The sequence below is a fragment of the Mesoplodon densirostris genome, chromosome 18 (genome assembly GCF_025265405.1).
Source record: "Mesoplodon densirostris isolate mMesDen1 chromosome 18, mMesDen1 primary haplotype, whole genome shotgun sequence".
Lineage (NCBI taxonomy): Eukaryota > Metazoa > Chordata > Mammalia > Artiodactyla > Ziphiidae > Mesoplodon > Mesoplodon densirostris.
The window spans coordinates 10530153-10556203 of NC_082678.1; the positions used below are offsets into that span (position 1 = coordinate 10530153).

The following is a 26051-nucleotide window of genomic DNA, read 5'->3' on the forward strand; positions in this document are numbered from 1 at the left end:
CTTCGGGGTCTGTAAGCAAGAGCCCCGTTCCCCGCGAGCGACTGCTGCCCTGAGCTGTCGTCAAGGCTGCACGTCCCACAGGGCGGCGCCTCGTGTTAAGTACGCGGCACGTGTGTCGTCCCGCCTCTCCCACCTACCTGATGTAATTCTCGCTTTCAGCCATCTTTTCAGGCACTCCGAATGGACAAACCGCAGGCTTCCCACGCAGCCGCACGGCTCCACGAGGGGATTGGCGGGGGAACCCCCAGCTATCTGACAGATGCGACACAAGTCTCCCTCCTCCTTCGAGTCCTCCTCCGAGTCCTCCTCCAGGAGACTAAGTGGAAAACAAGCCCTCATCACCAGGAGTCTACACGTTTGCAGTTTCCGCAAGTACCAGTTCCCAGAGCGTAGGGTGGGGCGGGGAGGAAAAGGGAGCCATCCCCACCCCCGCGCCCCCATGCCTTCCTGGGGGCTAACCCACTGCTCCCTTTGACCCTGCTGAAGACTCTTCCCGGTATGATGGTTACTGATAACAGGGTCAGGGATTCTTTTTCTTTTCTTTTCTTTTTAGGCCGCAGCAGGCAGGTGGTAGAGGTATTTTTAATTTTTTTTAATTTCCTTTTTTTTTTAGGCCACACCCCGCAGCCTGTGGGATCTTAATTCCCTCGCCAGGGATCGAAGCCCGCCCCCGCTGTAGTGGAAGCGCGGTGTCTAAACCACTGGACCATCAGGGAAGTCCCTAGGTTCACGATTCTTAAGTCAGGCTCCTTTGCAGTTATTGATCCGTGTGAGCTAACCAGGAGCACCAGCGCTCCTATCACACATCCAAAGGCTGGGAAAGAGCTCCAGAGGGAAACTGAGCCAGAGGCTAGGAGCTCTTCTCCCCGCCCCCGCCAGGACCTGGCTTTGAGGTTTGCTTCTAAAACTTGTGAGTTTGATGACTTTGGACAAGGTGCTTGAGCTTCCCAGGTCTCTGTTGCCTCATGTGTAAAGCCATGATAGTCTGACTACTGCTGCTCACTTATAGGGTCATGGGGCGGCCTGGAGGGGGTGATAAGGGTGAACCTGCTGTGCAGACAATAAAGTGCATCTGGAGTCTGGTAAGGTATTGGCATGTGGAGACCACTCAGTAGATGCTGGTTGGGATGAGTGATGAACCAGTGAACTTGGACGTGAACTCACCAGTAACTCAACCCTTGCCAATAAACTATGCCAACATTCCAGAATATAAGCTGCTGGAATGTGATGAAGATGGAATTAATGAAAATGTGAGCGAACATATTTGTGTTTCATAAATGGTGAGTCAAGAATAGCTGGTTGATGTTTCTGTAGGGAGGCTTTTGAGGAATCTAAGGCTAATTTTTTATTCTTTAGAATCCTCGTGGGCCTAGGGACTCGTCAAGGAAAGCAAAACTGGCTAGAGACTAAAATCAAAGGAGAGGAAGAAATGGACATTACTCTGGATATAGGAGTGTATGCTCAGTGTCTTAAAAGAGTTTTCTCCCCAAGAAAGGGAAGTTCAATGAACAGGAACAGAATTATACTATCTCACGGTGGACACAAACAAAAGAGCAGATGCGCCATGTTTACCAAAGGAAGACTCAATGTCTCCAAGATGTCAGTTCTCCCCCAAATAATCTATAGATTCAATGCAATTCCAACGAACATCCCCCAGAGCTGATTTTTAAATGTATATAGTCAAGGACTCTTAAGGAACAAAGTGGGGAGGGAGGCTTTTGCACTTATAAACTTATAAAGCTCCAGTCATTGAGGTGGTGTGCCTTAGGGAAAAACAACAACAACAACAACAACAACAACAAACAGAACAGACAGAACAGAGAGCCCTGAGACAGACTTATATATTTATAGTTATGTTATATGACATCTGTGGCTCTGCAGGGGAAAGATCCTGGGACAAATTGGCATTCACAATGCATACCTCACACCACAAATTAAACATCACACTTAAGTCCAAAATTCATTTCACATGAAGTCCTAAGCGTGCACAGGAAAACTGTAGAGACTTTGGAAGAAAATAGGAAGAATGTCATAATGACCCCAGGTTAGCAAAGGATTTCTTAATCAAGACAACAAGGTACAAATCACAATCTGTAAAGAAGATGGATACAGTTGGCTACATTAAAATTAAGAATTTATTTTTATTAAAAAACATCAAGAAAGAGGAGAGACAAACTACACATTGAGAAAAGATATTTCCAACACATAACTGTCAAAGAATCAGATTAATAGCCAGACTATATAAAGGATTTTTTTTTTTTTTTTTTTTTTTTTGCGGTACGCGGGCCTCTCACTGCTGTGGCCTCTCCCACTGCGGAGCACAGGCTCCGGACGCGCAGGCTCAGCGGCCATGGCTCACAGGGCCCAGCTGCTCCGCAGCATGTGGGATCTTCCCGGACCGGGGCACGAACCCGTGTGCCCTGCATCGGCAGGCGGACTCTCAACCACTGCACCACCAGGGAAGCCCTATATAAAGGATTTTTAAAATAAAAGAAAAATATTCTAAAAGAAAAATGGGCAGAAGACATAGATAAGCATTTTATAGAAGAAGAAATAGAAATGGTCGTTTAACATTTAAAAGAGCCAACAGGGACTTCCCTTGTGGTCGAGTGGTTAAGACTCCCTGCTCCCAATGCAGGGGACACAGGTTCGATCCCTGATCAGGGAACTAAGATCCCACATGCCACACAACGTGGCCAAAAACAATTTAAAAAGAGCCAACAGAACACCTAACCTTATTAACAGTCATGAAAATGTAAATTAAAGCCACGGTATCATTTTACTCCTGTGCGACTGGTGACAATTTGTAAAGCCAGTCAATACAAGTGCTGACAAGGATGGACAACAGTATACATCACTGTTGAGACAATACATTGGCATTACTTGTATGGTGGAAGCTGTGCTACCCGCCAGTCCAGCAAGTCCACTCCTGCATAAATATCCCAGAGAACTCTTCCCATGTGCACCAGGAGACGTTTACAAGAATGTTCATGCAGCACTGTGTACAGAAAACAGTGAAGGACCCAAATCCATCGACAGGAGAATGGCTAAATTGTCTGTAGTGGTGAAAGCAAATGCATTAAAGCCCCAAAAATATCAACCAGGATGCATCTGGCTAACGATGTAAGGGGAAAAAGCAAGACACGGTAGAACAGATATTCCACTTCTAGGGAGCTCAAAAATAATAGTAACATTTCTACAGAGTTCAAAAATATATACAATGTGTTGTTTAGGAATACATATGCTCATATAGTGAAGCCATAAAGCAAAAAATCTTCCAACAACAAGAAACTAAAAAGCAAAGGAATGATAATTGCAATGCAAGAATGATTTCCAGAGGGTTTAGGGGGTTGGGAGGGAGGAGATGAAGGAGGGAGATGAGGAGATAGGGTGAGTGAGGGGCTCCCAAGCTCCAGTGCTGTTCTATTCGCTGGAAGGTGGGCACAGGGATGCCCGGGTTTTGTTCTGCTTCTAATTCTCTAGAGTGTGCGTATGTTATATGCTTATTTGTATGTATCAAGCTAACTAATCAAGCGAACATTTTAAAGAGTGTAAGTGGCATTGAGAAGTGGGCTTGAAATCTTAAAATAAGGCATATTATAAAATATGAACCAGTGTTTACTAAAAGTTGCATTTATATGCAAAGATAAAAGACTGGAAAGAGTTTTTCACAGTGCTTTTCTCTGGATTATAGGGTTATTGGTGATTTTTAAGTTTATATTTTTAATATTTCCTAAAATGAATAATTTTGAAATAATGAGAAAAGCATAAGGTTTATTGTATACAGAAAAAAGAGAGTGTCTGATAAGCAAAGTACACAAATAGTAGCTGTTTAATGCATGACTACACCTAGAAGTGGGTACATTTTTAAAAGAAGTCATTTTTAGCCCGAAGGCATTGCTTTGGGATGGTGGAGGTCCAGACCCCTGCCAAGTGGGTTTGAAGAGTATTTTTGGGTAGGTGAGGATGGATGGGCACTGAGACCTTTTGGCCCTTAACCCTGGGTCAGTCTTTTGGTAGTTTGTTTGATATGGGAAAAAAAAAGTTGCTGCTAACAAGGAAATTACTTCATTCCTGCAGTCGGATGATAGACAGGAGTGTGTGAGCATTCTAGGTCGTATCTTTTCCTCCTTTTTGCATTCAAATTCATTGCCATGGAATTTTCCCACTTACAGATGAATATCAGTGGGACAATTAATGACCCAGTGAGCCATAGTAACACAAAAAAGAGGGCTCGCATCCAAAGAATCACTTTCCAGATGAGTAAGCCAATATCAGGGCATGGTAACACCTATCATAAATTAAATGGTCAAATCCTGACATGGTGTTTAACGACAGCTTTAAAAAGTATTGCTTTTCATAGTTGTGAAATATCCCCAAATCATCTCACAAGAAAGGAGAGATCAAAGAAAAGAGCAATTCAAAAAAGATCTTATTTCTCTCTTTCTTGTGCATGAGAAGCAGCACATAAAATGGAAGCAGTGGTCACCCCAGCGTGGCCCTTCAGAGAACTGAGGTAGCTATGGTAACTGTTTGAGACCGGCCTTTTAATTTGGAAGGTTCAAATTCTAGAACTATTGGTTGGATTTGCGCAGAGCTCATGGGGGAGAGCTGGTGAACTTCCAAGTGCTGAATGGCTCCTTCTCTGGGGAGATAACCATTTTGTAAAAAAAAATCTTGGTTCCTAGTTGCTAGGGGGATAAGGGAAGCCCTATGTAGAAGTCAGAAACCCTTGGGACTTCCCTGGCGGTTCAGTGGTTAAGACTCCATGCTTCCACTGCAGGGGGCACGGGTTCGATCCCTGGTCGGGGAACTAAGAAACTGTAAGCTGCAAGGTGCGGCCAAAACAAAAAAGCAAACCCCAAAACCCTTATATTTGGGAAAACTTGCCTTTTATTTTCTTTGTTTTTAAAATTTTTATTTATTTTTTATTGGAGTATAGTTGCTTGCCTTTCTTAAAGTTACGGTATTCAAGGGAAAAAAAACACTTTGGGGATACTGAAGAAGTTGGGCTGGAACACCCAACGTTTCTTTGTAGAGACGTATATTTTATTTTATTTTATTTTATTTGTGTGTGTGTGTGTGTGGTACGTGGGCCTCTCACTGTTGTGGCCTCTCCCGTTGAGGAGCACAGCCTCCGGACGCGCAGGCCCAGTGGCCATGGCTCATGGGCCCAGCCGCTCCACGGCATGTGGGATCTTCCCGGACCGGGGCACGAACCCACATCACCTGCATCAGCAGGCAGACTCTCAACCACTGCGCCACCAGGGAAGCCGGAGACATATATTTTAAAAGCAACAAACTAGACAATTTTCTTGACAGAAGAAATCATGAAAATGTCAAGGAAGGGCCTCCCTTGACTTAGAATCCCCATGACCCTTTAAGGAAAGCACTGCTTATTTTGGTATTAGAGAAATAGAATTTAGAAATATATATGTATATTCATATAATTATGAAAACTCCTTACCTTTCTTGTAAGTTCTTGAGTTTCTCAGCGTATGCCTTTGTTTTAGTGGCTTCCTTTTCATCGGGGATGCCAGGGACCTCCATGCTGCTCCCATTGTCATTTTGATTTGGGAACTCAGACACTGCATAGAAAGTAAAAGGTATATTTTCTTGCAGGGACCTGGGCACGTGCAAGTGGTCTTGTAAATTTCTTCCTGATGGAGAGGAGCTGGAAGACTCCACCAAGGACAAACTGCTTTGAGGATTTAGTAAGAGATCTTCTGTATGTAATGGAGCCTCCTGAGATTGGCTTGTTGAAGTAATATCTTCTCCCCTGACATCAAATTCCTGCACACTGTTTACAGGAAAATAACTGTGGTTTTCAGCACTGGCAAACAGATTCCTATTTCTAGTGGGGGACAGTGGTTGACGAACATTAAACCTGGAGCTTCCCTCCGAGTCTGAACTGGGAGCTAAGGTCGATGATGTGGACAGGTCTATTGGAGCATCGTCCCTCAGAGCAGAATGCATGAATGATCCTGGAGTGTTATAGGATGAACTCATTGATGATCTTGGAGCTGTTGGTCTACCAGCAAGAAAACAGCCAAGAGGATTATTAGACTCACTTAAATGGGCTTGCCAATCTCTTTCATAGTCATGGGTTCCAGGCCTGTCTTCCATAGAAGTAACATCACGAAATACATTTTCAGCATTAAGGTCATCCTCCAGACTGCTTCCGGATTTGGTGTCCCATGAACGAAAGCTCTTCTCATTTTCACTGTTGCTGCTGTCTTTCTCTTTAGCAGACCCCCCATCAGGCCGCCCAGGGTCTTGGAATCTCCCTTGCCAGATGGAAGGCTGCCCTGTCCCTAGCTGCATTGCACTACTAATTCGTAATGAGCCATGACTGGACTGACTTCTTCTTACAGAATTCACTCTGCAATTTGCAGGATTTTCTTCAAAACTTTTATTTTTGGCCTGAGTGGCCGATGTCCCAAGAAATCTACTTCTCTTATGATTGGAAGGAGAATGGAGCAGGTGCATGCCAGCCAACAAAAGTTCTTCCTCTACATGAGTTTCCTCTTCAGTGTCATCATTTTCTCCTCTAGAGTTTGAGGATAAAACGGAATAAAAATCTTCATCTCTGAACCGAAACATCGTTCTTCTTGGCCCTCCCAAGGTGGTAGTTACGAGTGGTGGCCCCAAGGACTCGGTCAACTCTCGAGGACTGTTTGTTCCTCGGAAGGCCTGGGATAGGGCTGGGTGTGGTTCCTTCTGGGAGAGAGCGCTCAGGTCTCTTTTTCTGGCTCTGTTGCGGGTATTCTCCATCACTGTTATTGGCTGTGAGGATGGGACCAAGTTTCTTCTCTCTCGAGTTGGCCTCTTCAGCTTGGTGTCACTTGTCCACACGTGACCTTCTTGTTGAACGATTGGATCTGTATTGAGAAAAGATAAGCTTATCATTTTACTGTACGTGCTCACAGATGAGAGACCTCTAACACCAAGGGTGAGGGTCCCATAAGGCAACAAACAAGCCCTGGAGAGGAAAACGGGCATGGTTAAAATGACTGGAGGTACTGAAGGAGTATGGGAGAGTTAGTTTCAGTTTACCGCGTATGAACTCTCTTTTGTTTTTGTTTCTTCTCTTTTTTGGCTGTGCTGTGTGGCATGTGGGATCTTGGTTCCCTTACCAGGGGTCGAACCCTTGCCCTTTGCAATGGAAGCACCGAGTCTTAACCACTGGATCGCCAGGGAAGTCCCTATGAACTCTCTTTTGTACACTTGTGGAGCTCAGGTTGGTCCTGGAGCAGCACAATGACCCTGAGGATACAGATCCTTTCTGCAGAAGCTCTGGGAAGACTGTCGAGCCCCAGGTCAGTCAGGGCTGATGATGGGTAAAATCTCTCAAATGATGGTTTTCATACCAGTATTTACTGAGAAGGAAAACCAACACTCCAGGAATGACTACTACAAAACCCACCAGTGCTTTCTCATCCCAGTTTGTTCAACGTACATTCAGGACACTCCTGCTTCACATACAGCTTTACAAAACATTGAGAAATGTACAGTCTACTCTGGCAGATTGGGAGGAAAGCTCTAGAAGCTGCTGCCCAGTTAAATTGATGATCATGGTTACATTTACTACTCAGTGCAAAGAAAAATCATAACCCTCTGATGAAATCATGATCTCCTCTTTGTCACTAGCCCCTAGTCAGTTTGTAATCTCTGACTGTGATAGAATTCCTCTCTGTTGCCCCCTGAATCTAAAGTATAAGGAGATGTAGAAAGAGGAGAGAGGTCAAGTGCCCAAAGGGGTAGGAATATCTATTGGTGAAATGGTTTGGTCAAAACTTGCCTTATAAAAATATGCATAAGCACTATTGAGGGCACCATGCTAATTGTGTTACATGCACACAGTTAGGCTCACAACCCTGTGGAACAGGTGCCACAATCACACCACATCATAAGTGAGAGCACCAAGGCTTAGGAAGTCACATAAGTTGCCCAAGATCCTATTTCTAGTAAGTGATGGAGTGAACATTTGAACTCAGATCTGCCTGATGCTAGTTTGTAACCACTACCCTGCATTACTTCTAAAGACACTGGCTGGACTAACAATTTCCTTGTAAAAACAAGAATCCACTTCATTCATAGTGTGTGCACTGTTGAGGGTTTTTACCCTCTCAACGTGGATAGGACACTGGACCTACTTCTCTGATCCCACTCTCCTGTGTTCCCTGCCATTGGCCAACCCCCTCTGCTCCCCCCTCTGCTATCCTGTAGGATCTAGTGAGGCGCTGCCATCCTTATCGTCTGGTTCCCAAAGCGGTTCACCCTGTAGAGTGAACAGGACTCCACAGCTTCGGCAAGGCCTGTGTGGTAACAGCTCAGGCAGGTGAAACGCAAATCCACCAGGCGTCTGGCTTAGCCGAAGACCAAATCAATACAGACTTGCTTTAGTGGAGGCGCCTCTCAGGGGAGCAGCAGTCTGCGTCTCCAACATCCTGATACTCCATAAGCCTTTTATTGTTAACTGCATGGGACAATCAGGGACGCAGTGAGAACCTTCACTCATCGGCTCTTGTAGAAATCAGTTAAGCTTTCTTATCAGGCCCCTCCCAAGTTTTTATAAACCCCAGTAAGAGACGTAGCAGTGATTCCAGTATGCTCTGGGCATCTGGCTATGGATGTAAAGGATTGGAGCTGTGTGCCCACCCAGGCTGGGCTGATGGCATTTTAAGGAACAAATGCTTCTATGTGACAATCTGAATTCTCTCTCTCTCTCTCTCTCTCTCTCTCTCTATATATATATATATTTTTTTTTTTTTAAAGAAAAAAATGATATGGAGGATTTGGAAGTGTAGGCTTTGGTTAATTTTTGTTTTTTTAAATTTTTAGTTATTTTTTTATACAGCAGGTTCTTATTAGTCATCCATTTTATACACATCAGTGTATACATGTCAATCCCAATCTCCCAATTCATTACACCCCCACCCGCCGCTGCTTTCCCCCCTTGCTGTCCATACGTTTGTTCTCTACATCTGTGTCTCTATTTCTGCCCTGCAAACCGGTTCATCTGTACCATTTTTCTAGGTTCCACATATATGCGTTAATATACGATATTTGTTTTTCTCTTTCTTTTTTTTTTCCTTTTTTTTTTTATTAGTTTCTGCTTTATAACAAAGTGAATCAGTCATACATATACATCTGTTCCCACATCCTCTCCCTCATGCATCTCCCTCCCTCCCACCCTCCCCATCCCTCCCCTCCAGGCAGTCACAAAGCACCGAGCTGATCTCCCTGTGCTCTGCGGCTGCTTCCCACTATCTATCTACCCTACGTTTGGTAGTGTATATATGTCCATGCCTCTCTTTCGCTTTGTCACAGCTTACCCTTCCCCCTCCCCATATCCTCAAGTCCATTCTCAAGTAGGTCTGTGTCTTTATTCCCGTTTTACCCCTAGGTTCTTCATGACATTTTTTTTCTTATATTCCATATATATGTGTTAGCATACGGTATTTGTCTTTCTCTTTCTGACTTACTTCACTCTGTATGACAGACTCTAGGTCTATCCACCTCATTACAAATAGCTCAGTTTCGTTTCTTTTTATGGCTGAGTAATATTCCATTGTATATATGTGCCACATCTTCTTTATCCATTCATCCGATGATGGACACTTAGGTTGTTTCCAGCTCCGGGCTATTGTGAATAGAGCTGCAATGAACATTTTGGTACATGTCTCTTTTTGAATTATGGTTTTCTCAGGGTATATGCCTAGTAGTGGGATTGCTGGATCATATGGTAGTTCTATTTTTAGTTTTTTAAGGAACCTCCATACTGTTCTCCATAGTGGCTGTACCAATTCACATTCCCACCAGCAGTGCAAGAGTGTTCCCTTTTCTCCACACCCTCTCCAGCATTTATTGTTTCTAGATTTCTTGATGATGGCCATTCTGACTGGTGTGAGATGATATCTCATTGTAGTTTTGATTTGCATTTCTCTAATGATTAATGATGTTGAGCATTCTTTCATGTGTTTGTTGGCAGTCTGTATATCTTCTTTGGAGAAATGCCTATTTAAGTCTTCTGCCCATTTTTGGATTGGGTTGTTTGTTTTTTTGCTATTGAGCTGCATGAGCTGTTTATAAATTTTGGAGATTAATCCTTTGTCAGTTGCTTCATTTGCAAATATTTTCTCCCATTCTGAGGGTTGTCTTTTGGTCTTGTTTATGGTTTCCTTTGCTGTGCAAAAGCTTTGAAGTTTCATTAGGTCCCATGTGTTTATCTTTGTTTTTATTTCCATTTCTCTAGGAGGTGGGTCCAAAAGGATCTTGCTGTGATTTATGTCATAGAGTGTTCTGCCTATGTTTTCCTCTAAGAGTTTGATAGTTTCTGGCCTTACATTTAAGTCTTTAATCCATTTTGAGCTTATTTTTGTGTATAGTGTTAGGGAATGATCTAATCTCATACTTTTACATGTCCCTGTCCAGTTTTCCCAGCACCACTTATTGAAGAGGCTGTCCTTTCTCCACTGTACATTCCTGCCTCCTTTATCAAAGATAAGTTGGCCATATGTGCGTGGGTTTATCTCTGGGCTTTCTATCCTGATCCACTGATCTATCTTTCTGTTTTTATGCCAGTACCACACTGTCTTAATTACTGTAGCTTTGTAGTATAGTCTGAAGTCAGGGAGCCTGATTCCTCCAGCTCCTTTTTTCGTTCTCAAGATTGCTTTGGCTATTCGGGGTCTTTTGTTTTTCCAAACAAATTTTGAAATTTTTTGTTCTAGTTCTGTGAAAAATGCCAGTGGTAGTTTGATAGGGATTGCATTGAATCTGTAGATTGCTTTGGGTAGTAGAGTCATTTTCACAATATTGATTCTTCCAGTCCAGGAGCATGGTATATCTCTCCATCTGTTTGTATCATCTTTAATTTCTTTCATCAGTGTCTTATAATTTTCTGCATACAGGTCTTTTGTCTCCTTAGGTAGGTTTATTCCTAGATATTTTATTCTTTTTGTTGCAATGGTAAATGGGAGTGTTTTCTTGATTTCATTTTCAGATTTTTCATCATTAGTGTACAGGAATGCCAGAGATTTCTGTACATTAATTTTGTAACCTGCTACTTTACCAAATTCATTGATTAGCTCTAGTAGTTTTTCGGTAGCATCTTTAGGATTCTCTATGTATAGTATCATGTCATCTGCAAACAATGACAGCTTTACTTCTTCTTTTCCGATTTGGATTCCTTTTATTTCCTTTTCTTCTCTGATTGCTGTGGCTAAAACTTCCAAAACTAGGTTGAATAAGAGTGGTGAGAGTGGGCAGCCTTGTCTTGTTCCTGATCTTAGTGGAAATGGTTTCAGTTTCTCACCATTGAGGACAATGTTGGCTGTGGGTTTGTCATATATGGCCCTTATTATGTTGAGGAAAGATCCCTCTATGCCTACTTTCTGCAGGGTTTTTATCATAAAAGGGTGTTGAATTTTGTCGAAAGCTTTCTCTGCATCTATTGAGATGATCATATGGTTTTTCTCCTTCAACTTGTTAATATGGTGTATCACATTGATTGATTTGCATATATTGAAGAATCCTTGCATTCCTGGAATAAACCCCACTTGATCATGGTGTATGATCCTTTTAATGTGCTGTTGGATTCTGTTTGCTAGTATTTTGTTGAGGATTTTTGCATCTATGTTCATCAGTGATATTGGCCTGTAGTTTTCTTTCTTTGTGACATCCTTGCCTGGTTTTGGTATCAAGGTGATGGTGGCCTCGTAGAATGAGTTTGGGAGTGTTCCTTCCTCTGAAATTGTTTGGAAGAGTTTGAGAAGGATGGGTGTTAGCTCTTCTCTAAATGTTTGATAGAATTCGCCTGTGAAGCCATCTGGTCCTGGGCTTTTGTTTGATGGAAGATTTTTAATCACAGTTTCAATTTCAGTGCTTGTGATTGGTCTATTCATATTTTCTATTTCTTCCTGAGTCAGTCTTGGCAGGTTGTGCATTTCTAAGAATTTGTCCATTTCTTCCAGGTTGTCCATTTTATTGGCATAGAGTTGCTTGTAGTAATCTCTCATGATATTTTGTATTTCTGCAGTGTCAGTTGTTACTTCTCCTTTTTCATTTCTAATTCTATTGATTTGAGTCTTCTCCCTTCTTTTCTTGATGAGTCTGGCTAATGGTTTGTCAATTTTGTTTATCTTCTCAAAGAACCAGCTTTTAGTTTGGTTGATCTTTGCTATCGTTTCCTTCATTTCTTTTTCATTTATTTCTGATCTGATCTTTATGATTTCTTTCCTTCTGCTAGCTTTGGGGGTTTTTTGTTCTTCTTTCTCTAATTGCTTTAGGTGCAGGGTCAGGTTGTTTGCTCGAAATGTTTCCTGTTTCTTAAGGTGGGATTGTATTGCTATAAACTTCCCCCTTAGAACTGCTTTTGCTGCATCCCATAGGTTTTGGGTTGTCGTGTCTCCATTGTCATTTGTTTCTAGGTATTTTTTAATTTCCTCTCTGATTTCTTCAGTGATCACTTCGTTATTGAGTAGTGTATTGTTTAGCCTCCATGTGTTTGTATTTTTTACAGATCTTTTCCTGTAATTGATGTCTAGTCTCATAGCATTGTGGTCGGAAAAGATACTTGATACAATTTCAATTTTCTTAAATTTACCAAGGCTTGATTTGTGACCCAAGATATGATCTATCCTGGAGAATGTTCCATGAGCACTTGAGAAAAATGTGTATTCTGTTGTTTTTGGATGAAATGTCCTATAAATATCAACTAAGTCCATCTTGTTTAATGTATCATTTAAAGCTTGTGTTTCCTTATTTATTTTCATTTTGGACGATCTGTCCATTGGTGAAAGTGGGGTGTTAAAGTCCCCTACTATGATTGTGTTACTGTCGATTTCCCCTTTTATGGCTGTTAGTATTTGCCTTATGTATTGAGGTGCTCCTATGTTGGGTGCATAAATATTTACAATTGTTATATCTTCTTCTTGGATCGATCCCTTGATCATTATGTAGTGTCCTTCTTTGTCTCTTCTAATAGTCTTTATTTTAAAGTCTATTTTGTCTGATATAAGAATTGCTACTCCAGCTTTCTTTTGATTTCCATTTGCATGGAATATCTTTTTCCATCCCCTTACTTTCAATCTGTATGTGTCTTTAGGTCTGAAGTGGGTCTCTTGTAGACAGCATATATATGGGTCTTGTTTTTGTATCCATTCAGCCACTCTGTGTCTTTTGGTGGGAGCATTTAGTCCATTTACATTTAAGGTAATTATTGATATGTATGTTCCTATTCCCATTTCCTTAATTGCTTTGGGTTCGTTATTGTAGGTATATTCCTTCTGTTGTGTTTCTTGCCTAGAGAAGTTCCTTTAGCATTTGTTGTAAAGCTGGTTTGGTGGTGCTGAACTCTCTCAGCTTTTGCTTGTCTGTAAAGGTTTTAATTTCTCCATCAAATCTGAATGAGATCCTTGCTGGGTAGAGTAATCTTGGCTGCAGGTTTCTCTCCTTCATCACTTTAATTATGTCCTGCCACTCCCTTCTGGCTTGTAGAGTTTCTGCTGAGAGATCAGCTGTTAACCTGATGGGGATTCCCTTGTGTGTTATTTGTTGTTTTTCCCTTGCTGCTTTTAATATGATTTCTTTGTGTTTAATTTTTGACAGTTTGATTAATATGTGTCTTGGTGTATTTCTCCTTGGATTTATTCTGTATGGGACTCTCTGTGCCTCCTGGACTTGATTAACTATTTCCTTTCCCATATTGGGGAAGTTTTCAACTATAATCTCTTCAAATATTTTCTCAGTCCCTTTCTTTTTCTCTTCTTCTTCTGGAACCCCTATAATTCGAATGTTGGTGCGTTTAATGTTGTCCCAGAGGTCTCTGAGACTGTCCTCTGTTCTTTTCATTCTTTTTTCTTTATTTTGCTCTGCATCAGTTATTTCCACTATTTTATCTTCCACCTCACTTATCCGTTCTTCTGCCTCAGTTATTCTGCTATTGATCCCATCTAGAGTATTTTTTATTTCATGTATTGTGTTTTTAATCGATGCTTGATTCATCTTTAGTTCTTCTAGGTCCTTGTTAACTGTTTCTTGCATTTTGTCTATTCTATTTCCAAGATTTTGGATCATCTTTACCATCATTATTCTGAATTCTTTTTCAGGTAGACTGCCTATTACCTCTTCATTTGTTAGGTCTGGTAGGTTTTTATCTTGCTCCTTCACCTGCTGTGTGTTTTTCTGTCTTCTCATTTTGCTTATGTTACTGTGTTTGGGGTCTCCTTTTTGCAGGCTGCAGATTCGTAGTTCCCGTTGTTTTTCGTGTCTGACCCCAGTGGCTAAGGTTGTTTCAGTAGGTTGTATAGGCTTCCTGGTGGGGGGGACTAATGCCTGTGTTCTGATGGTTGAGGCTCGATCTTGTCTTTCTGGTGGACAGGTCCACGTCTGGTGGTGTGTTTTGGGGTGCCTATGGCCTTATTATGTTTTTAGGTAGCTTCTCTGCTAATGGGTGGGGTTGTGTTCCTGCCTTGCTAGTTGCTTGGCATAGGGTGACCAGCACTGTAGCTTGCTGGTCGTTGACTGAAGCTGGGTGCTGGTGTTGGGATGGAGATCTCTGGGAGATTTTCGCTGCTTGATATTATGTGGAGCTGGGAGGTCTCTTGTGGACCCGTGTCCTGAAGTTGGCTCTCCCACTTCAGAGGCACAGCACTGGCTCCTGGCTGCAGCACCAAGAGCCTTTCATCCACCCAGCTCAGAATAACAGGGAGAAAAAGCAGAAAGAAAGAATTAGTAGAAGAAAGAGAGAGGGAAAGAAAGGAAGAAGGGAAGAAAGGAAGGAAGGAAGGAAGAAAGAAAGAAAGGAGGGAGGGAGTGAGGAAGGATGGAAAGAAAGAAGGAAAGAAAGGAGGGAGGGAGGGAGCAATGAAAGCAAAAGGAAGAGTGAATGGAAGAAGGGAGGGAGGGAGGGAGGAAGGAAAGAAAGAAAGAAAGACAGGAGGGAGGGAGGGAGGAAGGAAAGAAAAAGAAAGTGGAAAGAAGAAGGGTGGGAGGGAGGGAGGAAAGAAAAAGAAAGAAGGAAAGGAAGAGCAGAGGGAGGGAGGGAGGAAGGGAAGGTAGGAAAAAAAGAAAGAGCAGGTAAAGTAAAATAGAATAAAGTATGAAATATAGTAGCGTTATTAAAATTAGAAAGTAATTATTGAAAAAAAAAAACAAAAAAACGGACCGATAGAACCCTGGGACATATGGTGGAAGCAAAGCTATACAGAGAGAATCTTACACAGAAGATTACACATACACATTCACAAAAAGAGAGCAGGGGGAAAAATCAAAAATCTTGCTCTCCAAGCCCACCTCCTCAATTTGGGATAATTCGTTGTAAAAAGAGGAAAAGGGCAAGACGTCTGAAATCTTGCTCTCTAAGTCCACCTCCTTACTTTGGAATAATTCGTTGTAAAAAGAGGAAAAGGGGGGAAAGTCTTAAATCTTGTCCTCAAAGTCCACTTCCTCAATTTGGGATGATTCGCTGTCCATTCATACACTCCACAGACGCAGGGCACATCAAATGGACCGTGGAGCTTTAATCCGCTGCCTCCGAGGCTGCACAGAGAGATTTCCCTGACTCTGCTCTCACAGCTCCCAGGTCTCAGCCTTGGACCTGGCCCCGCCTCTGTGCGTAGGTCGCCGGAGGGCGTCCGTTCTTCGCTCAGACAGGACGGGTTTAAAGGAGCCGCTGATTCGGGGGCTCTGGCTCACTCATGCAGAGGGGAGGGAGGGGCGCACAGTGTGGGGCGGGCCTGCGGCGGCAGAGGCCGGCGTGACGTTGCAGCTGCCCGTGGCGCTCCGTGCGCTTTCCCGGGAAAGCCGTCCCCGGGTCTCGGGACCCAGGCAGTGGCGGGGTGCACAGGTCCCCCGGAAGGCGGGGCGGACAGTGACCCGCGCTCGCACACAGGCCCCGCGGCTGCGGCGGCGGCGGGCGGCGGCAGGCGGCGGCGTTGGCGGGCCGCGAGGGCGGCGGCGGCGGCGGGCGGCGGCGTTGGCGGGCCGCGGCGGCGGCGGCGGCGTTGGCGGGCCGCGGCGTTGGCGGGCCGCGGCGTTGGCGGGCCGCGGCGTTGGCGGGCGGCGGGCCGCGGCGGCGGCGGGCGGCGGCGGCGGCCCACGCCCGTCTCCGAGGTCCACGCCTTACCCGCGGCTCGCGCCTGTCTCCGGCGCTTCCCTAAGCAGCCCTTTTAATGCCCTCTCCTCGCACACCAGGAAACGAAAGTGAAAGTGAAAAAAGACTCTTGCCTCTTCAGCAACTCCAGACCCTTTCCCCGGACTCCCTCCGGGCTAGCCGTGGTGCACTAACCCCTTCAGGCTCTCTTCCTGCCGCCAGCCCCAGTCCTCTCCCTGCGCTCCGACTGAAAGCCGATACCCAAGCCTCAGCTCCCAGCCCCGCCCGCCACGGCGGCCGAGCAGACAAGCCTCTCGGGCTGGTGTGTGCCTGAGGGCACCGATCCTCTGTGCCGGAATCTCTCCGCTTTGCCCTCCACACCCCTGTTGCTGTGCTCTCCTCCGCTACTCCGAAGCTTTCCCCCTCTGCCACCTGCAGTCTCCGCCCGCGAAGGGGCTTGCAGTGTGTAGAAACCTTCCCTCCTTCACGGCTCCCTCCCACTGGTGCAGGTCCCGTCCCTATCCTATTGTCTCTGTTTATTCTTTTTTTTCTTTTGCCCTACCCAGGTATGTGGGGAGTTTCTTGCCTTTTAGGGGGTCTGAGGTCTTCTGTCAGCGTTCAGTAGGTGTTCTGTAGGAGTTGATCCACGTGTAGATGAATTTCTGATGTATCTGTGGGGAGGAAGGTGATCTCCGCGTCTTACTCTTCCGCCATCTTCCTCCGGGCTGTTTTTCTCTTTCTGACTTCACTCTGTATGACAGTCTCTAGATTCGTCCATGTCTCTACAAATGACCCAATTTCGTTCCTCTTGATGGCCGAGTAATATTCCATTGTATATATGTACCACATCTTCTTTATCCATTTGTCTGTTGATGGGCATTTAGGTTGCTTCCATGACCTGGCTATTGTAAATAGCACAGCAATGAACATTGGTGCGCATGTGTCTTTTTGAATTATGGTTTTCTCTGGGTATATGCCCAGTAGTGGGATTGCTGGGACATATGGTAATTCTATGTTTAGTTTTTTAAGGGACCTCCATACTGTTCTCCATAGTGGTTGTATCAATTTACATTCCCACCAACAGTGCAAGAGGGTTCCCTTTTCTCCACACCCTCTCCAGCATTTGTTGTTTGTAGATTTTCTGATGATGCCCATTCTAACTGGTGTGAGGTGATACCTCATTGTAGTTTTGATTTGCACTTCTCTAATAATTAGTGATGTTTGAGCAGCTTTTCATGTGCTTCTTGGCCATCTGTATGTCCTCTTTGGAGAAATGTCTATTTAGGTCTTCTGCCCGTTTTTTGATTGGGATGTTTGTTTTTTTTAATATTGAGCTTCATGAACTGTTTACATATTTTAAAGATTAATCCTTTGTCCATTGATTCGTTTGCAAATATTGTTTCCCATTCTGACGGTTGTCTTTTCGTCTTGTTTGTAGTTTCCTTTGCTTTGCAAAAGATTTTAAGTTTCATTAGGTCCCATTTGTTTATTTTTGTTTTTATGTCCATTTCTCTAGGAGGTGGATCAAAAAAGATCTTGCTGTGATTTATGTCAAAGAGTGTTCTTCCTATGTTTTCCTCTAAGAGTTTTATAGTGTCCGGTCTTACATTTAGGTTTCTAATCCATTTTGAGTTTATTTTTGTGTATGGTATTAGGGAGTATTCTAATTTCATTCTTTTACATGTAGCTGTCCAGTTTTCCCAGCACCACGTATTGAAGAGACTGTCTTTTCTGCATTGTGTATCCTTGCCTCCTTTGTCATAGATTAGTTGACCATAGGTGCGTGGGTTTATCTCTGGACTTCCTATCCTATTCCATTGACCTATTATTTCTGTTTTTGTGCCAGTACCATATTGTCTTGATTACTGTAGCTTTGTAGTATAGTCTGAAGTCAGGGAGTCTGATTCCTCCAGCTCTGTCTTTTTTTCCCTCAAGACTGCTTTGGCTATTTGGGGTCTTTTGTGTCTCCATACAAATTTTAAGATTTTTTATTTTAGTTCTGTAAAAAATGCCACTGGTAATTTGATAGGGATTGCATTGAATCTGTAGATTGCTTTGGGTAGTATAGTTATTTTCACAATATTGATTCTTCCAATCCAAGAACATGGTATATCTCTCCATCTGTTGGTATCATCTTTAATTTCTTTCAACAGTGTCTTATAGTTTTCTGCATACAGGCCTTTTGTCTCCCTAGGTAGGTTTATTCCTAGGTATTTTATTCTTTTTGTTGCAATGGTAAATGGGAGTGTTTCCTTAATTTCTCTTTCAGATTTTTCATCATAGTGTGTAGGAATGCAAGAGATTTCTGTGCATTAATTTTGTGTCCTGCAACTTTACCAAATTCGTTGATTAGCTCTAGTAGTTTCCTGGTGGCATGTTTAGGATTCTCTATGTATAGTATCATGTCATGTGCAAACAGTGACAGTTTTACTTCTTCTTTTCCAATTTGTATTCCTTTTATTTCTTTTTCTTCTCTGATTGCCATGGCTAGGACTTCCAAAACTATGTTGAATAATAGTGGCGAGAGTGGACAACCTTGTCTTGTTCCTGATCTTAGAGAAAATGCTTTCAGTTTTTCACCATTGAGCATGATGTTTGCTATGGGTTTGTCATGTACGGGCTTTATGATGTTGAGGTAGGTTCCCTCTATGCCCACTTTCTGGAGAGTTTTTATCATAAATGGGTGTTGAATTTTGTCAGAAGCTTTTTCTGCATCTATTGAGATGATCATATGGTTTTTATCCTTCAATTTGTTAATATGGTATATCACATTGATTGATTTGTGTATATTGAAGAATCCTTGCATCCCTGGGATAAATCCCACTTGATCATGGTGTATGATCCTGTAATGGGTTGTTGGATTCTGTTTGCTAGTATTTTGTTGAGGATTTTTGCATCTATATTCATCAGTGATATTGGTCTGTAATTTTCTTTTTTTGTAGTATCTTTGTCTGGTTTTGGTATCAGGGTGATGATGGCCTCATAGAATGAGTTTGGGAGTGTTCCTTCCTCCACAGTTCTTTGGAAGAGTTTGAGAAGGATGGGTGTTAGCTCTTGTCTAAATATTTGATAGAATTCACCTGTGAAGCCATCTGGTCCTGGACTTTTGTTTGTTGGAAGATTTTTAATCACAGTTTCAATTTCATTACTTGTGATTGGTCTGTTCATATTTTCTGTTTCTTCCTTGTTTGGTCTTGGAAGGTTATACGTTTCTAAGAATTTGTCCATTTCTTCCAGGTTGTCCATTTTATTAGCATAGAGTTGCTTGTAGTAGTCTCTTAGGATGCTTTGTATATTTACGGTGTCTGTTGTAACCTCTCCTTTTTCATTTCTAATTTTATTGATTTGAGTCCTCTCCCTCTTTTTCTTGGTGAGTCTGGCTAATGGTTTATCAGTTTTGTTTATCTTCTCAAAGAACCAGCTTTTAGTTTTATTGACCTTTGCTATTGTTTTCTTTGTTTCTATTTCATTTATTTCTGCTCTGATCTTTATGATTTCTTTCCTTCTGCTAACTTTGGGTTTTGTTTGTTCTTCTTTCTCTAGTTCCTTTAGGGGTAAGGTTAGATTGTTTGAGATTTTTCTCGTTTCTTGAGGTAGGCTTGTGTAGCTATAAACTTCCCTCTTAGAACTGCTTTTGCTGCATGCCATAGGTTTTGGATCGTCGTGTTTTCATTGTCAGTTGTCTCTAGGTATTTTTTGATTTCCTCTTTGATTTCTTCAGTGATCTCTTGGTTATTTAGTAATGTATTGTTTAGCCTCCACGTGTTTGTGTTTTTTACGTTTTTTTTCCCTGTAACTGATTTCTAACCTCATAGCATTGTGGTCAGAAAAGATGCTTGATATGATGTCAATTTTCTTAAATTTACTGAGGCTTGATCTATGACCCAAGATGTGATCTATCCTGGAGAATGTTCCATGTGCACTTGAGAAGAAAGTGTAATCTGCTGTTTTTGGATGGAATGTCCTATAGATATCAATTAAATCTATCTGGTCTATTGTGTCACTTAAAGCTTGTGTTTCCTTGTTAATTTTCTGTTTGGATGATCTGTCCATTGGTGTAAGTGAGGTGTTAAGGTCCCCCACTATTATTGTGTTACTGTTGATTTCCCCTTTTACAGCTGTTAGCATTTGCCTTATGTATTGAGATGCTCCTATGTTGGGTGCATATATATTTATAATTGTTATATCTTCTTCTTGGATTGTTCCCTTGATCATTATGTATTGTCCTTCCTTGTCTCTTGTAACATTCTTTATTTTAAAGTCTATTTTATCTGATATGAGTATTGCTACTCCAGCTTTCTTTTGATTTCCGTTTGCATGGAATATCTTTCTCCATCCTTCACTTTCAGTCTGAATGTGTCCCTAGGTCTGAGGTGGGTCTCTTGTAGACAGCATATATATGGGTCTTGTTTTTGTATCCATTCAGCAAGCCTGTGTCTTTTGGTTGGAGCATTTAATCCATTCACGTTTAAGGCAATTATCGATAAGTATGTTCCTATGACCATTTGCTCAATTGTTTTGGGTGTGTTTTTGTAGATCCTTTTCTTCTCTTGTGTTTCCCACTTAGAGAAGTTCCTTTAGCATTTGTTGTAGAGCTGGTTTGGTGGTGCTGAATTCTCTTAGCTTTTGCTTGTCTGTAAAGCTTTTGATTTCTGCATCGAATCTGAATGAGATCCTTGCCAGGTAGAGTAATCTTGGTTGTGGGTTCTTCCCTTTCATCACTTTAAGTATATCATACCCTTCCCTTCTGGCTTGTAGAGTTTCTGCTGAGAAATCAGCTGTTAACCTTACGGGAGTTTCCTTGTATGTTATTTGTCATTTTTCCCTTGCTGCTTTCAATAATTTTTCTTTGTCTTTAATTTTTGCCGATTTGATTACTATGTGTCTCGGTGTGTTTCTCCTTGGGTTTATCCTGTGTGGGACTCTCTGCACTTCCTGGACTTGGGTGGCTATTTCCTTTCCCATGTTAGGGAAGTTTTTGACTATAATCTCTTCAGATGTTTTCTCAGGTCCTTTCTCTCTCTCTTCTCCTTCTGGGACCCCTATAATGCGAATGTTGTTGCGTTTAATGTTGTCCCAGAGGTCTCTTAGGCTGTCTTCATTTCTTTTCCTTCTTTTTTCTTTATTCTGTTCTGCAGCAGTGAATTCCACCATTCTGTCTTCCAGGTCACTTATCCGTTCTTCTGCCTCAGTTATTCTGCTATTGTTTCCTTCTAATGTAGTTTTCATTTCAGTTATTGTATTGTTCATCTCTGTTTCTTTCTAGGTCTTTGTTAAACATTTCTTGCATCTTCTCGATCTTTGCCTCTGTTCTTCTTCTGAGGTCCTGGATCATCTTCACTATCATTATTCTGATTTCTTTTTGTGGAAGGTTGCCTATCTCCACTTCATTTAGTTGTTTTTCTGGGGTTTTATCTTGTTCCTTCATCTGGTACATAACCCTCTGCCTTTTCATATTGTCTGTCTTTCTGTGAATGTGGTTTTTGTTCCACAGGCTGCAGGATTGTAGTTCCTCTTGCTTCTAGAGGTGAAATTTTCTATACAATGATGGCGTCAATGATATTTGGTGCCAAGATCTTAAGGTCCGTCTCACTTTTTTGCAAAAATTTCCTCCCAATTTGTTGTAGTCTTATCACCGTCCCTTCATGGTCACCAGCTGGAACCATGCAAGTCAGATTGGGACTTGAATCCATGAGCCAGGACTTGAACCCAGCCAAAATCCAGATTGGGACCTGAACCCACAGTCCTTTAACTGAGCTCACACACCTGGTCTCATGTCTTAAAGAAGCTCAGGTTCTTGATGTCTCATCACAGAAAGAATTCAGTGAGAGACCAATTACTTTGTGTTTTGAATGTGATGAAGAGCCTCAGCGATTACCTAACAAATGCTGGGACCTGAATCTTCTGGCTGTTCCCTGAACGCACCTGAGCCCCCTCTGCCCTGAGCCTGTTTAGGTCAGGCTTTGGGAGACCCCTAACGGGCAAAAGAATCAGCTGGAGCAGCTTCTGAATCTCAGAAGCTGGAAACAGCAGGAACCATGGCTTATTTCACAGAAGCCACTGAGCTGTCACTTGGTGACACTGGCTTCTGGGGCAGGAGAAGTTGCAGGCTAAGTGCTGTCCTGCAGCTCCTGCTGATTCTGGAGACACCCTGGGAATGCATCTCCACCCTTTCTTGTCATCACAATGGCCTTCCTCTTTAAAAATTCAATCCCTTGTGTGTGTGTGTGTGTGTTCCCCCTAAAGGTGGTAGACTGTGCTATCCTATATTTGTGCTATTTTAATCCTTTTTCTTGTGTCTATCAAATAGGGAGCAGATTTCGTAGCTCTAGGCCTGGGAATAAACACTCGATTGGGTAGACCAGGGATATGCTTTTCATAGACCAGGCCCTGCAGACACTGCTGAATGCCTCTCTGAGGCCCTGCATGGACTCCAGCCCTGACTGGAGTGCCTGCCGTTTCCAGAAGTCCGACTAGGTGCAACCGACTGTTGTGGGTGCAGTGAGATGAAACCAGAAAAAGCATCTCTCTGCCCTAAGACTATGTCTTTGGTCTAGACTTCCGCATGTGCTTGACCAACAGTTTTGTCCGTTCTGACAGCCATGGACTTTTGTTTTCCTCTGGTTAAAAAAGTAGTCGATGTCTATTGTAGGAAATTTGGAAGACACAGAAGAGGATGAAGAAGAAATAAAAATCACCCAGTATCCAAAACTCAGAAGACCATTGCTACTGTTCTGGAATTCAGAGGTGGGTTGCAAACTCAAAGCCCGTGGGCTGTTTTCATCCTGTACTTGTCTGCTGGCTCCGTGTTTGAACACTGAGTTACCTGCCTTTAGGGGGAGCATGTCTGGTTCACCACAGGCCCCACAGCCCTTGTCATGTATTTCTCCTGCCATACCTGCCTGTTCCCTGAAGACATTTGAATTTACAACCCAGGGCTCTCTTATCTAGAAATATTGTCTTAAAAAACAAAATTGGGATATCTGGGTATATACAACTTTAAGTCCTGCTTCCTTTCCCTAAGCATTTTATCGTGAGCATTATCTCCTGCTGTTAATTGTGAAGAACACAATAATAATTATAGTGCAAGGGCACATTATATAAAATATCATAATTTGTATAACCCTTCTCCTATTGTTGGGTATATAGATTATTTTAAGTTTTTTTGCTACCACAAATTACAGCAGGATAGATGTCCTTATAACTCCTTGACTATATGTCTTATTTTCTTAGAATAGATTCATCGGAGTGGAATTGCAAACTTTCTAAAGACTTTGACACATGTTGCCAAATTCAACTTTGTACCAAGTTACCCTACAGGCAGACTATGAAAGCATCTCTCATAACTGTGTCATCGGGAGTGCATGCCAAGGGCTTGGCAAGCACCTGACACATCAGTGCCCAGGAAATGTTAGTTATTAGTTTCACTACCAGTATCGAACATTATTTGAAAAAACCTTAGCCTAGCTAAGGTAGGCCAAATTTATCTCATGTAAGTTTACATTCATTACTGAGTGAGCTTGAACTTTTTTCCCCCCCAATTTTATTAGCCATCTGTATTTCTTCTGTGAAATTGTCTGCTGTGCCTCTTCCCCCAAATTTTCTATTAGGCATTTGTGTTTTTCTTATTGATTTGTAAGAGCTTTCTATATATTACCTCTCTGTCCCATTTGCTTCGAATCTCTCACTGGTACAATTCAAACATGTGGCTCCTACTCCCACTTATGCGAACCACTTAGAATGTGACAAAAAGGACTAAAGAGAGACGACTGAGGGAATAATTGGGGGGAAGATAAGGAGTCCTGGTATAATAGAAAATTGGGACAAAATCTCAGTGAATCTCAGGATCATGGAAGATGTCTTCTGGGTGCAGGTGGCAGATTAGATGAGCCTCCCGGGTCCAGGAACGTCTGATGCATAGGGAACCTCACCTTTCAAATAACAGTCTACAGTTCACTGAGGACTGTTGGGGAGATGGCAGGAGAGAAACTTACAGGAGTTGAGGGCCCACTATAGTCAAGTCCTGGTCAGAATATTATCTCCTTTAGTTATTATAGCAATGCAGTGAGGTAGATATCATTATCCTTATTTTAAGACAAGGGAACTGTAACCCAGACTGGCTACTTGACCACCCAAGACTCCACCGCTGGGAGGAAGAAGAGCTGGAATTAGAAGTGAGGTCTGCCCTTCCCAACAGAAGGCATTAGATCACTGGGAGCCCGTGGACATCTAGTTGCTAGAGATTCACATATGCTCTAATCGCCCCTAACTTCAAGCCATCCAAATACGTGTTCTATATTTGCATGTGTCCACCACAGTATATATCATATTTTAAAATAAAGGCTCCTGTGTTTATCAGGTGGCGAGGAAGTGTGATGCTTGGTGGCTTCCCCAAGGGGAAGAACAGGTCCTTGGCAAGGTGAGCTGCCAAGTATCCCTTTCCTTGAATCCCAAGGGGGGTCCTTAGGACCTGTTCCTCCTTTCCTTCTGCCACCACAGGAGAGGACAATGTGGTTAGCGGAGCAGCGTGGCTTAGGCCTTGGGATGAACGCTCAAGACTGAAAGAGGAGGTGTTCACCAACCAGGGCTTTGAAATAAAGCATATATTCGCTTCGATGTTATTTCTTACACGGTAAGGTCTTGACGCCTTGGATGAGAGGGGAGAAGATCTCCGTGGGAGGTGAGTCATCTGCCATCCACAGACCCCCCCTATCCTTCCCTCCTGGGAAGTAGGTGGGAACTGCGGCCAGGTGAGACATCCCCGGGCTGCAGGCTGCCTCTCCACCCCGCCCCCACCCCGTCCCCCAACACCTACCAGCCACCACCCAAATACCTTCTCCAGAAGCCTAATGGCGGGCACCCACTCAAAACCATGCACAGTCTCACTTATGGAGTAATGGCAGAGAAAATTAAAACTCCTCCCTGCCCTGCCTTTTCCCAGCAGCCTCCCTTGGAGAAGGAAATTGGATCCAATAGTTTGCTTTTAAAGCCTTTTAAGTGTTTCACTGTAAGGTACACGCTCTTCACATAAAAACGCAAGTGTCTAAAAACCACACAGAATTCACCAGGTTACAGCACAAGTCAGTCTCTCTGAGGACTGAGATGCACGAGCTGCAGGTCCTTACCTACTCTCCTGAGGGCTGGCGCCTTCCCTGGCAGCTGCAGTTTCTCTCTGTGTCTGTCCCCAGACGCTCTCGGGCTCTGCATTTCTGGGCTGACTGTCAGGCTTGGCCTCCTCTTCCTCGATAAAATCTGCGATGCATGGGCTGCTGAAAGATGCAAAATCTTTTCAATAATTTTTACAGGAAAACATCTTCTGTAGAAAGAATGCTCAAAGGGTGGGGAAGGCTTTTAAGGGAATAGACCCAGGAGGTCAGGGAAGATCTGGATTTGAAATCTGGTTCTATGACCTTGTAGTCATGTGGGCTTGGACAAATCACTTCTGGAAGCCTCAGTTTTCCCACCTGTGACATGGGAATAATAGTACCTACTTCACAAGGCTTTTATCACCATTAATGAGCACCCCTGACACCTGCAAAGTGGAGTCTGTAGGGGGTGTTTCCTTTGGCTAAGAAGTTTCTAGCTTCCAATTCTTAGATGTTGGGATGGGCCTGTTGGTAAAACTGTCAAGAGCCTTTTACATTTGGGACACACAAGCCCTGCTCCCCACGTGTTCATCCAAGTTTGAATCACAGCCTATTTTATACCTGCATATTCATATCCTCAGGTTGTTTTTTAGCAGCTAATCTGGCCTTCCAGAAAGATTCCAAGCATCTGGGGACCATATACCCTTTCTCTTGCTTATGTGCTACCCACCACTGGGCTGGGATGATACACTCACAGGAAGATGGTAGCTGGAGCGCTAACTTGGATTGAGTTCCCAATTATTTTTTTTAAGATTCACATTTTGAATTAGGTTGCTAATTAGTATGAATAATCTCAAGTTTCTTCC

The 26051-nt window shown here is 43.0% G+C and overlaps 1 protein-coding gene across 1 annotated transcript in view; it reads right to left on the reverse strand.

Moving 5' to 3' along the window:
- MARCHF10 (membrane associated ring-CH-type finger 10) overlaps positions 1-26051 on the reverse strand; it is a 93091-nt gene that overhangs the window by 22092 nt on the left and 44948 nt on the right. Inside the window, exons 4-6 of the mRNA XM_060082149.1 lie at positions 25225-25368; positions 5468-6881; positions 138-316 (exon numbers count right to left, since the gene is read on the reverse strand). Of these exons, the coding sequence (XP_059938132.1) occupies positions 138-316; positions 5468-6881; positions 25225-25368 (1737 nt within the window). The remainder of the gene's footprint in view (positions 1-137; positions 317-5467; positions 6882-25224; positions 25369-26051) is intronic.